The 15,358-nt window shown below is 43.9% G+C and overlaps 1 protein-coding gene across 2 annotated transcripts in view; it reads right to left on the minus strand.

The window, feature by feature from the left end:
• The window catches only part of LOC124267671, a 77,689-nt gene that overhangs the window by 21,325 nt on the left and 41,006 nt on the right, over nucleotides 1-15,358 (minus strand). For both annotated transcript variants that reach the window (XM_046702642.1, XM_046702641.1), the window contains exons 2-3: nucleotides 6,135-6,419; nucleotides 3,146-3,190 (exon numbers count right to left, since the gene is read on the minus strand). In XM_046702642.1, the coding sequence (XP_046558598.1) occupies nucleotides 3,146-3,190; nucleotides 6,135-6,419 (330 nt within the window). The remainder of the gene's footprint in view (nucleotides 1-3,145; nucleotides 3,191-6,134; nucleotides 6,420-15,358) is intronic.

The raw sequence follows: 15,358 nt of genomic DNA on the forward strand, positions 1-15,358 counted from the left end.
TATAGAGGTTGAGATGGAGGGTGATACAGAGGTTGATGTAGAGGTTGATATAGAGGTTGAGAGGGAGGTTGATGTAGAGGTTGAGATGAAGGATGATATAGAGGTTGAGATGGAGGCTGATAAAGAGGTTGAGATGGAGGCTGATATAGAGGTTGAGAGGGAGGGTGATACAGAGGTTGAGATGGAGGCTGATATAGAGGTTGATATAGAGGTTGAGAGGGAGGTTGATGTAGAGGTTGAGGTTGAGGTTGATATAGAGGTTGAGAGGGAGGGTGATACAGAGGTTGATGTAGAGGTTGATAAAGAGGTTGAGAGGGAGGTTGATGTAGAGGTTGAGAGGGAGGGTGATACAGAGGTTGATGTAGAGGTTGATATAGAGGTTGAGAGGGAGGTTGATGTAGAGGTTGAGATGAAGGATGATATAGAGGTTGAGGTGGAGGTTGGTATAGAGGTTGATGTAGAGGTTGATATAGAGGCTGAGAGGGAGGTTGATAAAGAGGTTAAGATGGACGTTGATATAGATGTTGATATAGAGGTTGAGAGGGTGGTTGGTGTAGAGGTTGACATAGAGGTTGAGATGGAGGCTGATATAGAGGTTGATATAGAGGTTGAGGTTGAGGTTCATAAAGAAGTTGAGGTTGAGGTTGATATAGAGGTTGAGATGGAGGGTGATATAGATGTTGAGATGGAGGCTGATATAGAGGCTGAGAGGGAGGTTGATGTAGAGGTTGAGATGAAGGCTGATATAGAGGTTGAGGTATAGGTTGATATAGAGGTTGAGAGGGAGGTTGATGTAGAGGTTGAGATGGAGGCTGATATACAGAGGTTGATATAGAGGTTGAGAGGAGGTTGGATATAGAGGTTTGATAGATGTTGGTTGAGATGGAGGTTAGAGGTTGATATTAGAGGTTGATAGAGGCTGATATAGAGGTTGAGAGGGAGGTTTATGTAGAGGTTGAGATGAAGGATGATATAGAGGTTGAGGTGGAGGTTGATATAGAGGTTGATATAGAGATTGAGATGGACGTTGATATAGAGGTTTATATAGAGGTTGAGATGGAGGTTGACGTAGCGGCTGAAATGGAGGTTGATATAGATGTTGATATAGAGGTTGAGATGGAGGTTGATATAGAGGTTGAGATGGACGTTGATATAGATGTTGATATAGAGGTTGAGATGGAGGATGATGTAGAGGCTGAGATGGAGGTTGATATAGATATTGATATAGAGGTTGAGATGGAGGTTGATATAGAGGTTGAGATGGAGGTTGATATAGATATTGATGTAGAGGCTGAGATGGAGATCGATATAGAGGTTGAGATGGAAGTTGATATAGATATTGATAGAGGTTGAGATGGAGTTGATATAGAGGTTGAGATGGAGGTTGATGTAGAGGTTGATATAGAGGTTGAGATTGAGGTTGACATAGAGGCAGGGGTTTCGACGTAGATGCGGAGGTGGCATGTTGTCGGTAACTGAGTGTGAGCGTATCTGTGGAATCTATATGCTTGTATGCTGGACTCTTTTAAGAAGGCCCTAAAGACATTCCTGTTTACTAAAGCCTGTAATTGACATTTTCCCTTCTTCTGTAAATAGTGTTAATGCTCCATGAGCATGCATGAGTGAGTGGACACTGGCAAATGTCCACTATTATTATTAGTTATCGAGCTGGAGTTGACGCTGTGTTAACAATGTTTCAGTTTACCACTTTATGACAGCTTGATGTTGAGGGAATTCCTTAGTGATGGTGTTTCAGTGTACCACTTTATGACAGCTTAATGTTGAGGGAATTCCTTAGTGATAGTGTTTCAGTTTACCACTTTATATGTTGAGGGAATTCCTTAGTGATGGTGTTTCAGTGTACCACTTTATGACAGCTTGATGTTGAGGGAATTCCTTAGTGATGGTGTTTCAGTGTACCACTTTATGACAGCTTAATGTTGAGGGAATTCCTTAGTGATGGTGTTTCAGTGTACCACTTTATGACAGCTTGATGTTGAGGGAATTCCTTAGTGATGGTGTTTCAGTGTACCACTTTATGACAGCTTAATGTTGAGGGAATTCCATAGTGATAGTGTTTCAGTTTACCACTTTATGACAGCTTGATGTTGAGGGAATTCCTTAGTGATGGTGTTTCAGTGTACCACTTTATGACAGCTTGATGTTGAGGGAAATCCTTAGTGATAGTGTTTCAGTGTACCACTTTATGACAGCTTGATGTTGAGGGAATTCCTTAGTGATGGTGTTTGAGTGTACCACTTTATGACAGCTTCATGTTGAGGGAATTCCTTAGTGATGGTGTTTCAGTGTACCACTTTATGACAGCTTAATGTTGAGGGAATTCCTTAGTGATAGTGTTTCAGTGTACCACTTTATGACAGCTTGATGTTGAGGGAATTCCTTAGTGATGGTCTATGACTGTCTCTTCGTGAAACCCACAAAGACCTTGAATCAGGACAAACCGGGACTCGAACCCACGATCACATGTGTTGGGCACACGAGGGGGACGTAGCTAACTGCGACTCTTTTATGACTTGCCACCCATGTCCCAATACCTAACATAGGAGTCACTGAGCAAGGTACGTGCCACTCCCTTCCTGGAGACAGAGACAAGTTCATTGGCTGACCTGCTGTGGCATATGAAAATCTCAGTAAGATACAGATTCTTGTACTTTTTTGTTTGCATCTCATTCGGAGGTGTCATAGTTTCTCTCCGACGTGCATCTATACACTTTCTACAGAGTAGAGTAAACAACCGTCAAAACATAAATTTATCCAACTGTTGTCAACTTCTGATCGTATATTGATTGAAAATATTGCTTTGTTCATATACCATGCGATATTGAAGAGAAACCCACTCTGCTTTTGAACTTTGTATATACCTGTACTATGGGCCTGTGGCCTTCAGTTCTGAATAAACTGACTGACTGACTGAGTTTGGTTTTACGCCGCTTTTAGCAATATTCCAGCAACATCACGGCGGGGGACACCAGAAATGGGCTTCACACATTGTGCCCATGTGGGGATTCGAACCCGGGTCTTCGGCGTGACGAGCCAACACTTTAACCATTAGGCTACCCCACCGCCCCAGTTCTGAATAAAGATTAATACAGAGTAGACTGAGAGATGTTCAGTATAAACTTACTTTCAGCAGTTGTGGCCTCAGCGCTCAGCTTGATGCCCTCTCCTTCTGCAAAATACAAACGACGTCCATTAACGCCGCCCTCAAACACAATAAAAGTTACAATCGAAACAATAAAGTGAAACAAGAGGAGCTACCAATTCATGAAAACAATATTTTCTCAATAATGACACCATTTGCACGGCAGACAGTCAACATCGCTCTGACACTGGATCAGAAGAGAGAAGGTCAGTATAATATATGTAGTACTTCAGTAGTACTTCAGATCTATATACGGCCAGTATTATACTTCATCTCAGTGCACAAGGGTGACGATAATGTGTTACTCTTTAGAACCCGGTATCGCTGCTGTGGACCTCAACTGAACTGTCCAGAGAGAGCGTCCGTCAGCATCGAACCCAAGAAACTGAACTGTCTACAGAGAGCGTCCGTCAACATCAAACCCAAGAAACAGAACTGTCTACAGAGAGCGTCCGTCAACATCAAACCCAAGAAACAGAACTGTCTACAGAGAGCGTCCGTCAACATCAAACCCAAGAAACAGAACTGTCCGCAGAGAGCGTCCGTCAACATCAAACCCAAGAAACAGAACTGTCTACAGAGAGCGTCCGTCAACATCAAACCCAAGAAACAGAACTGTCCGCAGAGAGCGCCCGTCAACATCAAACCCAAGAAACTGAACTGTCTACAGAGAGCGTCCGTCAACATCAAACCCAGGAAACAGAACTGTCTACAGAGAGCGTCCGTCAACATCAAACCCAGGAAACAGAACTGTCCGCAGAGAGCGTCCGTCAACATCAAACCCGAGAAACTGAACTGTCTACAGAGAGCGTCCGTCAACATCAAACCCAAGAAACAGAACTGTCTACAGAGAGCGTCCGTCAACATCAAACCCAAGAAACAGAACTGTCTACAGAGAGCGTCCATCAACATCAAACCCAAGAAACAGAACTGTCTACAGAGAGCGTCCGTCAACATCAAACCCAAGAAACAGAACTGTCCGCAGAGAGCGTCCATCAACATCAAACCCAAGAAACAGAACTGTCTACAGAGAGCGTCCGTCAACATCAAACCCAAGGAACAGAACTGTCCGCAGTGAAGATAATGTGTTACTCTTTAGAACCCTTTAAAACCCGAGAAACAGAACTGTCCGCAGAGAGCGTCCGTGAACATCAAACCCAAGAAACTGAACTGTCTACAGAGAGCGTCCGTCAACATCAAACCCAAGAAACAGAACTGTCTACAGAGAGCGTCCGTCAACATCAAACCCAAGAAACTGAACTGTCTACAGAGAGCGTCCGTCAACATCAAACCCAAGAAACAGAACTGTCTACAGAGAGCGTCCGTCAACATCAAACCCAAGAAACAGAACTGTCTACAGAGAGCGTCCGTCAACATCAAACCCAAGAAACAGAACTGTCTACAGAGAGCGTCCGTCAACATCAAACCCAAGAAACAGAACTGTCTACAGAGAGCGTCCGTCAACATCAAACCCAAGAAACAGAACTGTCCACAGAGAGCGTCCGTCAACATCAAACTCAAGAAACAGAACTGTCTACAGAGAGCGTCCGTCAACATCAAACCCAAGAAACAGAACTGTCCGCAGAGAGCGTCCGTCAACATCAAACCCAAGAAACAGAACTGTCTACAGAGAGCGTCCGTCAACATCAAACCCAGGAAACAGAACTGTCCGCAGAGAGCGTCCGTCAACATCAAACCCGAGAAACAGAACTGTCTACAGAGAGCGTCCGTCAACATCAAACCCAAGAAACAGAACTGTCCGCAGAGAGCGTCCGTCAACATCAAACCCAAGAAACTGAACTGTCTACAGAGAGCGTCCGTCAACATCAAACCCAAGAAACAGAACTGTCTACAGAGAGCGTCCGTCAACATCAAACCCAAGAAACAGAACTGTCCGCAGAGAGCGTCCGTCAACATCAAACCCAAGAAACAGAACTGTCTACAGAGAGCGTCCGTCAACATCAAACCCAAGAAACAGAACTGTCTACAGAGAGCGTCCGTCAACATCAAACCCAAGAAACAGAACTGTCTACAGAGAGCGTCCGTCAACATCAAACCCAAGAAACTGAACTGTCCGCAGAGAGCGTCCGTCAACATCAAACCCAAGAAACTGAACTGTCTACAGAGAGCGTCCGTCAACATCAAACCCAAGAAACTGAACTGTCCACAGAGAGCGTCCGTCAACATCAAACCCAAGAAACAGAACTGTCTACAGAGAGCGTCCGTCAACATCAAACCCAAGAAACAGAACTGTCTACAGAGAGCGTCCGTCAACATCAAACCCAAGAAACAGAACTGTCCGCAGAGAGCGTCCGTCAACATCAAACCCAAGAAACAGAACTGTCTACAGAGAGCGTCCGTCAACATCAAACCCAAGAAACAGAACTGTCTACAGAGAGCGTCCGTCAACATCAAACCCAAGAAACAGAACTGTCCGCAGAGAGCGTCCGTCAACATCAAACCCAAGAAACAGAACTGTCTACAGAGAGCGTCCGTCAACATCAAACCCAAGAAACAGAACTGTCTACAGAGAGCGTCCGTCAACATCAAACCATCAAAAGAAACAGAACTGTCTACAGAGAGCGTCCGTCAACATCAAACCCAAGAAACAGAACTGTCTACAGAGAGCGTCCGTCAACATCAAACCCAAGAAACAGAACTGTCTACAGAGAGCGTCCGTCAACATCAAACCCAAGAAACAGAACTGTCTACAGAGAGCGTCCATCAACATCAAACCCAAGAAACTGAACTGTCTACAGAGAGCGTCCGTCAACATCAAACCCAAGAAACAGAACTGTCCACAGAGAGCGTCCGTCAACACATTATGCATGTATATAATTACACCAACTTCCCAGTTAAACACACTGACATCCCAAAATCCTGAGATCCTGAGTATGTTCAGCGACCTTCATACAAGCCACTTTCACCCTCGCAACTACGAACGGGCACTGTGTAAGAGATGGGAACTCACCGGGTATGGGGAAGGTTGTGATGTTGAGCTGGTGGGCGCTCAGGTCAGTATCCATTCCAGACCCTGACCCTGCTCCAGACAGTTCAAGGTCATCGTCGTCGTCACTAATGATGTCATTTCCTCCGGAAACTGCAACTGGGGTGGTCTTCTCTGTGACTAAGGCATCAATATTCACATTGGTTGTTGTTTGACCTTTGACTTCTGAAGAGGTTTCATGGGCGTAGAAGGGATCATCAAGGTCAATGAAGTCTGAGATGTCCGACACATCATTTCCTTCCAGGGATTCTGGAATAAACGAAATGGGTTCAGTGGATTTACATTGACAAAATGTCATTAGTACTGCTAATCCAATACAAGGGGGCGGTGGGGTAGCCTAGTGGTTGAAGCGTTCGCTGGTCACGCCTGAGACCCGGGTCCGATTCCCTACATGGGTACAATGTGTGAAGCCCATTTCTGGTGTCCCCCGCCGTGATATTGCTGGAATATTGCTAAAACGGCGTAAAACGAAACTCACTTACTCACTCACCAATACAAGTAAGGGATATTAAATGATATTCAGAATAAAGGCGGGTCACCAAGGGGTTTCAATAATTGGACCCATGTGGGAAATCAAAACTTGTTTCATTCTTAACGGTGAACGCTTCAAGCGCCGAACTATTGTATCCCCTCAAATCTACTCATGTGAGTCTGAAGGCTCCCTTGCAGTGAATGAACATGTTGCCGTAATACCAACTATCCAACGACCCCCATCCAACAAAGAGATTTCTGAACTAGTAGTAATTCAGTCTCCATGGAAATCATACAGTGCCAGACATATTACCATTAAATGTCGTTTTGCTGAGATGCACCATTAACAGCTTGCCGTTTCCCCCAAGGGTGGACGGAATGCCTAGCAGCAGATGTTTTCATGTATGTCAGTTTTGACGAAACGATCACCAGTCATGTTTCTCTCACATATCAAACACCAGAAATATAAATATTTAGCTCGGCAAAGTGTGTTTTCCACAGACAAACAAACAGACAAAACATTACATCCTGAAAGTTTGACAAAAGCATTAGCCAAGCCTGACCGGGAACAACCACTTTGTTTTTTAACATCTTTGTGGTAAGCTGACTGGTTCTGAGACCGGAATGGAAGCACGTGTTAATTAATAGACATATGTAAATCTTCCTCAGAGAACAGGAAACAAAACATGAAAGATCTATCGACCTCACGCGGGGACAGTAAACAAAACATGCTAGATTTATCGATCTCACACAGGTACAGTAAAGAAAACATGTAAGATCTATCGATCTCACACAGGTACAGTAAACAGAACATGCAAGATCTATCGATCTCACACAGGTACAGTAAACAGAACATGCAAGATCTATCGATCTCACACAGGTACAGTAAACAGAACATGCAAGATCTATCGATCTCACACAGGTACAGTAAACAAAACATGATCTATCGATCTCACACAGGTACAGTAAACAGAACATGCAAGATCTATCGATCTCACACAGGGACAGTAAACAGAACATGTAAGATCTATGGATCTCACACAGGTACAGGAAAGAAAACATGTAAGATCTATCGATCTCACACAGGGACAGTAAAGAAAACATGCTAGATTTATCGATCTCCCACAGGGACAGTAAAGAAAACATGCTAGATTTATCGATCTCACACGGGGACAGGAAACAAAACATGCTAGATTTATCGATCTCACACAGGGACAGTAAACAAAACATGCAAGATCTATCGATCTCACACGGGGACAGTAAACAGAACATGCAAGATCTATCGATCTCACACGGGGACAGGAAACAAAACATGCTAGATCTATTGATCTCACACAGAGACAGGAAACAAAACATGCAAGATCTATCGATCTCACACAGGGACAGGAAACAAAACATGCTTGATTTATCGATCTCACACGGGGACAGGAAACAAAACATGCAAGATCTATCGATCTCACAAGGGGACAGGTAACAAAACATGCTAGATTTATCGATCTCACACAGGGACAGGAAACAAAACATGCTAGATTTATCGATCTCACACAGGGACAGTAAAGAAAACATGCTAGATCTATCGATCTCACACGGGGACAGTAAACAGAACATGCAAGATCTATCGATCTCACACGGGGACAGGAAACAAAACATGCTAGATCTATCGATCTCACACGGGGACAGGAAACAAAACATGCTAGATGATATCTACTCAGATATCAATGAAAATGTTCACACTGTATATCCAAACAAAATATGCTAGATTTAATATAGGTGACCGCACAATGATAACAGTAGCTATTAACTAGGTGACCGGCACAAAATAACTAGCTATTGTCCATTAATACAAGGTGACTACAGGTGATAACTAGGTCCATTGTAATACAGGTGACCGGCACAGTGATAACTAGCTATTGTCCATTGTAATACAGGTGACCGGCACAGTGATAACTAGCTATTGTCCATTGTAATACAGGTGACTGGCACAGTGATAACTAGCTATTGTCCATTGTAATACAGGTGACTGGCACAGTGATAACTAGCTACAGTGATAAGTGATAACTATTGTGCATTGTAATACAGGGTGACCGGCACAGTGATAACTAGCTATTGTCTATATTACAAGGTGACCGGCACAGTGATAACTAGCTATTGTCCATTGTAATACAGGTGACCGGCACAGTGATAACTAGCTATTGTCCATTGTCACAAAGGTGACCGGCACAGTGATAACTAGCATATGTAATAGTAGCTAGACCAAAACAGTGATAACTAGCTATTGTCCATTGTCACAAAGATTTTCGTGATCGGCATAGCTAGACCACTGTAACCAACAACTTGATTAGAATTAGTAAAAACATACACCAACAAATAGAATATTGTGGAAACGGTGTGTGACATGACCAAATAGACAAGATATTGTAAAACCTAATTGTAACACCAGTATTGAGATCGTTGCAGCCATGAAAACTACTTGAACAGTGGCCAATACAGCCCAGGTTGATATTCCATCTCTGCAGCTTGCTCTGATGGATTTCAAAAACTCTTTTATCAGGCAGAATACGTCAGTTGGTGCATCTCTTCATCAGAGCACTCTCACTCCAAACACACATTCTTTCACAAAATATTGCCACGCCGACTCAGGAGGATGCGTATTCAATACCATCCGTATTGAGCAAATGATGGCCATCAAACAGCTACTTTCATTCTCACCAAATCATTTCGACATTTCGACATATTCATAGAAACATGTCTCTAATTAGCGCCTGTCTTTAACCTGAGGCTTTATGGAACCTATCATCTTAGCTAAGAGTGATTTTCTCTCAGTTCCCATTGAACCAGCTAATAAAAGCATTTCAATATACGAAGAGTTTTCCTCGCTTCCCAAGCCCCAGAGGTGAATCAGTGGGTTAAATCGTCCTACATTTAGCGCAAATTGTCGCGGACCATCTTCATCACGTCTAATACCATCGACCAAGATGGCCGCCTTTTCAGAGCTCTCGCCTGATCTCGTAATGACTCGGTAAGATCTCGAAAGAAGTTCTGACTCTTTGATGGAATTGATTGGCGCTGACCTCATTGTTCCAGGAGTAGGTGAAGTAATCGCCAGATCTCCCCAATCAAAGACGACTCTCACTACACAGAGACGTTGCCAGGCCTGAGTACACACTAGAAGAGTGTCTTCCCCTGTTCCAAGATACGGCTCAGTCTTCTGTTATACAATATATTATATATATTGGAGCTGAACAGTTTTATTTGGATACGATATCGAGTGCATCAGTATCAATAGCAGTACCTAGACTGTACACTGGTCGTGAGTCAGCAGCTTACAGCAATATCAGTAGTTGTATCTAGACTGTACACTGGCCGTGAGTCAGTAGCTTACAGCAATATCAGTAGTTGTATCTAGACTGTACACTGGTCGTGAGTCAGAAGCTTACAGCAATATCAGTAGTTGTATCTAGACTGTACACTGGTCGTGAGTCAGTAGCTTACAGCAGCAATATCATCAGTAGTTGTATCAGACTGTACACTGGTTGAGTATCTAGACTGTCAGTAGTTGTATCTAGACTGTACACTGGTCGTGAGTCAGTAGCTTACAGCAATATCAGTAGGTGTATCTAGACTGTACACTGGTCGTGAGTCAGTAGCTTACAGCAATATCACTAGGTGTATCTAGACTGTACACTGGTCGTGAGTCAGCAGCTTACAGCAATATCAGTAGTTGTATCTAGACTGTACACTGGTCGTGAGTCAGAAGCTTACAGCAATATCAGTAGTTGTATCTAGACTGTACACTGGTCGTGAGTCAGTAGCTTACAGCAATATCACTAGGTGTATCTAGACTGTACACTGGTCGTGAGTCAGTGGCTTACAGCAATATCAGTAGTTGTATCTAGACTGTACACTGGTCGTGAGTCAGTAGCTTACAGCAATATCAGTAGTTGTATCTAGACTGTACACTGGTCGTGAGTCAGTAGCTTCACAGCAATATCTAGACTGTACACAGTAGTTGTATCTAGACTGTACACTGGTCGTGACTGGAGTGAGTGGCTTACAGCAATATCAGTAGTTGTATCTAGACTGTACACTGGTCGTGAGTCAGTGGCTTACAGCAATATCAGTAGTTGTATCTAGACTGTACACTGGTCGTGAGTCAGTAGCTTACAGCAATATCAGTAGTTGTATCTAGACTGTACACTGGTCGTGAGTCAGTAGCTTACAGCAATATCAGTAGTTGTATCTAGACTGTACACTGGTCGTGAGTCAGTAGCTTACAGCAATATCAGTAGTTGTATCTAGACTGTACACTGGTCGTGAGTCAGTAGCTTACAGCAATATCAGTAGTTGTATCTAGACTGTACACTGGTCGTGAGTCAGTAGCTTACAGCAATATCAGTAGTTGTATCTAGACTGTACACTGGTCGTGAGTCAGTAGCTTACAGCAATATCAGTAGTTGTATCTAGACTGTACACTGGTCGTGAGTCAGTAGCTTACAGCAATATCAGTAGTTGTATCTAGACTGTACATTGATAGTGAGTCATTAGTATCTAATACATGATAGTGAGTCAGTGAGTCGAGTCATTAGCTTACAGTAATATCAGTAGTTGTAGTGTACGTTGATAGTGAGTCATTAGCTTACAGCAATATCAGTAGTTGTATCTAGACTGTACATTGATAGTGAGTCAGTAGCTTACAGCAATATCAGTAGTTGTATCTAGACTGTACATTGATAGTGAGTCAGTAGCTTACAGCAATATCAGTAGTTGTATCTAGACTGTACATTGATAGTGAGTCATTAGCTTACACGTCTTTGCTCATGGTGAGTCACTAAGTTATAAGCCTCTATATTTAATGAGGCTGTGTGTTACAGGTATTATCTATTATATTAGGGTCTATATGCACCTTTTCACCCTTGTGCTGTTCAGTATGTATTCAAAGTCCATGTAACCCGGAGGTCATTTCTAAAATGTTTATCAATGCAGCAAAAGAATACAATTATAAAAAAGGAGGTTTTATGTGTAAGTTTTAAAGTGTTTACATATAATGTCACTTTCCAGGGAGCGGCGTGTGTAACAACGTTAAAACATTGCTTTGAAGTTCAATTAGTTCCCTTCACCTGATGAGTTGATAGTCTGATTAGAAACTTTTCCACATCTAATACAACGACATCCACCACGTTTTACTTCTTTTAGGAGGAATCCTTTCGTTATTTAGTCAGATTAATCACAATTTCATCACTTTTCCTATAGATATATTTTTTGCAAATATCACGAAATGAAATTAGAAAAGCTCTTAGAGAAGATTGTTTCTGTGGAGAACCCATCCAGCTGTTGCCTGTGACGAGGACGATGATGTTAGTGTCAAGAATGATATAGGGCGCATCTGTAAGACAAATGAAGACTAAATTCATTATGTCCACTGATGGCCCCGATGGCTCAAGGCTGACAGAGGGAGTGCGCCACAGCAACATTAAGCCATTTCAGAAGATCCCTCGTTATAGACGCTTACTGGCTGTGAAAACCTCTAGACGAGGTTTGTAGTCCTATGAAGCTAAAATGTAATTAATGCGTAGACTTAGGTTCAATATTATTTGCAGAAGCATAAAAGGCGTCCCGGCCACGGATTGAGTTGGGAGAGCTGCATGTTGTATGGTTGTCCTACGTCAAGGGTGCACAGTGTCTGTATCTGGGTGAACCCGCGTCTCCCCGCCCGCTACCCACCCTGAACATGAACCATTAAAATATCATGCAAACTGGAGGGGCGGTGGGGTAGCCTAGTAGGTAAAGCGTTGACTCGTCACGCTGAAGACCGGGGTTCGATTCCCCACATGGGTAAAAATGTGTGACGCCCATTTCTGATGTCCCCCGCCGTGATATTGCTGGAATATTGCTAAAAGCGGCGTAAAACCATACTCACTCACTCGTGCAAACTGCCTGTGTAGTTAATTTATAAATAACCATTGACATGTTCGTGGATGCCACGCCAGGATATCGATGCCTCGTCCCCCATGCAAGTACACGTACACCTGCCTGCTGCCTCTTCCAGAGACGTGACATTGCTTTACCACGGAGTTAGCCAAACAGAGCTTAAGTCCCCATAAATCTCCCAGTATCGGGGAGACGTGCTGTGCTTTCTTCTTTAACAGGCCTGTGTTTAAACTGTCAATATTCGATCTGAAAAACCGCAACCAGACAAAGAATTAAAAGAAGACTGAATGTGTAACGGCACGGAATATCCCGATAACAGAGCCGGTAAAGGGAATGTACTGTGTATGTCAACAGCATCGCATCAGCAGTATGAAGGTTGGACCCACGCCTTCAGGACAAACTAAAGCTGCATTCCAACATTGTCCAACATCGCCACCCGTCCACCCGTCCAGGAAATGGTCAGTGGTTGTGGGTCCTAAATGTGCTGTAAATCACCATGGAGACCACATGCTGTAAATCAACTTGAAAAAACACCCCTTACAGCTAATGCTGGAATGAGCAGGTGTAACGGACAGGGAGTATTTCAGCCACATTGCCCCCTGGTGGCTCAACAGGACGGGGACAGGGAGTATTTCAGCCACATTGCCCCCTGGTGGCTCAACAGGACGGGGACAGGGAGTATTTCAGCCGCATTGCCCCCTGGTGGCTCAACAGGACGGGGACAGGGAGTATTTCAGCCGCATTGCCCCCTGGTGGCTCAACAGGACGGGGACAGGAAGTATTTCAGCCACATTGCCCCCTGGTGGCTCAACAGGACGGGGACAGGGAGTATTTCAGCCACATTGCCCCCTGGTGGCTCAACAGGACGGGGGCAGGAAGCTACAAAACACCATGGGCGCTTAATGCAGACATGGTCCTGATATACCAATAATCTGGGATTCGAACCCGCTAGAAGGGACTCCGACGTAGTGAGTCACACTCAACGTAATACAAAGACGAAAGTCACACGATTTTCCCACAAAACACTCCCGTCCTGTAAACATGGAGGAATGCGACTTTGTATATTTGCTGCTTTCGTATTACTTTGATCTCCAAGTCCTAATCTTCTGCCTAACATGAGCTCTGTTGTATGGGACTCCAGATCTGACACAACTGTCAATATGAAGGTGAAAAGGTTCCGTCTGCGGAAACAACGTACCTAAATACACTGATTAGGTATCACAACAAACCATAGAAACCAGTTTTGTGATCCTCCCAGGGATCAGACTGTGATGAGAATATTTCAGCCTGATCCGCGGCTGGTTTCCCCGAGTCTGTCACAACACAAGCATCCTTCCGTCTCGACCCTTTGATGTGGAACAACCCACGATGCTAACAAGCAACACAGGCGCAGGATCAAAGATCACTGACTGAAATTATAAGTTCTGGCGTTTACTTCTGCTAATGGAGCCAGACAACAGCCGCGTCTTCCAGAAACAACGCTGACAATGATAAGTCTGAAATAAGAGTCACTGGCCTGTGATGCTCCTGTATTGTTGAAGCAGACGCACAGACACACGTGGCAGTACTGTAGTTGTTTAACACCGTAATTCATCAATATTCTACACTGCTACATCACGCTGGGTCCAAAACAGTTTAGTCTGGACCAGACAACCCAGTGATCGATATTGTCAAAATGGACCCACAACCACGAGCCACGATAACACACAGAAGTTGGTACAGTGGGGGTATATGCAGGTGTCTCTCTCCAGTAATGCTAGGTGCAGGCGTCTGTACAGAAGTGATATATGCAGGTGTCAGTACAGTAATGACATATTCAGGCGTCTGTACAGTTATGATATATGCAGGTGTCTGTACAGTAATGATATATGGGGAAGACGTGTATGTTAGGAAAGCTGTTCGGGAAATTGAAATTATGCATACTTCACCTCACTGCTGTTGTACAGAGACTGGGTTGGTTTCGCATATAACATTTAAGATACAGAAGAATGTTCAACTTGAGAATGGGATGCCTGAAGTAACACAGGCAGTAGATATCCCTTTGGTGAAAGCCCCAATGACAGGTGTGGGTCGAGCAAAGTCCGCGACACGAACCGTTCTTTGATTCCAATCTAAATGATATTAAACAACACTATTGACAGAAGGCTTTTTGCGGTTGTCGCAACTCGGCCAAGTGATATCTAGCACTTCCCCCTATATAATACACTACAAGATCTCTGAAGACAACCACCTAATTAAGTCTAACGAGGAGCCACCAAGGCTCACACTCAGCCGTATCGATTCAACACCATTTGTTCGTCTTCCGGCCTTCAGTTTCATTGGTGCTTGTATCCCCTGAAGAGATTTTGATTGGTTGACATTTATCTTGCCACAAAACTGCCATTAACCACCACGTTTGAAACCCCTGTGTTCCAATGAGCGTTAATAAGGAATTGCTTCTTCCGCACCCTGGGCTACTCACCCTCTGCGAGGCTCACACAGGGTGAGGTGAGGTGAAATTAGGTTTAACGTCGTGCTTGAGAATCTTTCGCTCATATGACGACGTGCATGCGTGTGAATGTGTATGTGCGGCAGCTTATACTAGCCCAGACTGAAGCTGGTTTTATAGTGCTAGCCCACTGTTATACCATGCCGCAGTGAAGCATGAATACCCCACTCAGACACATTATACTGACTTCGAGCCGACCAGTCCTTGTTGTACCCATTAATGCCGAGCGCCAGGCAGGGACCAACAAGTACCATATTTTAACGTCTTTTGGTATGTAATACACAGGGACACGATATGGACA

This window comes from Haliotis rubra, unplaced genomic scaffold, assembly GCF_003918875.1.
Source record: "Haliotis rubra isolate DU_JTF1 unplaced genomic scaffold, ASM391887v1 Scf133, whole genome shotgun sequence".
Classification (NCBI taxonomy): Eukaryota; Metazoa; Mollusca; class Gastropoda; order Lepetellida; family Haliotidae; genus Haliotis; species Haliotis rubra.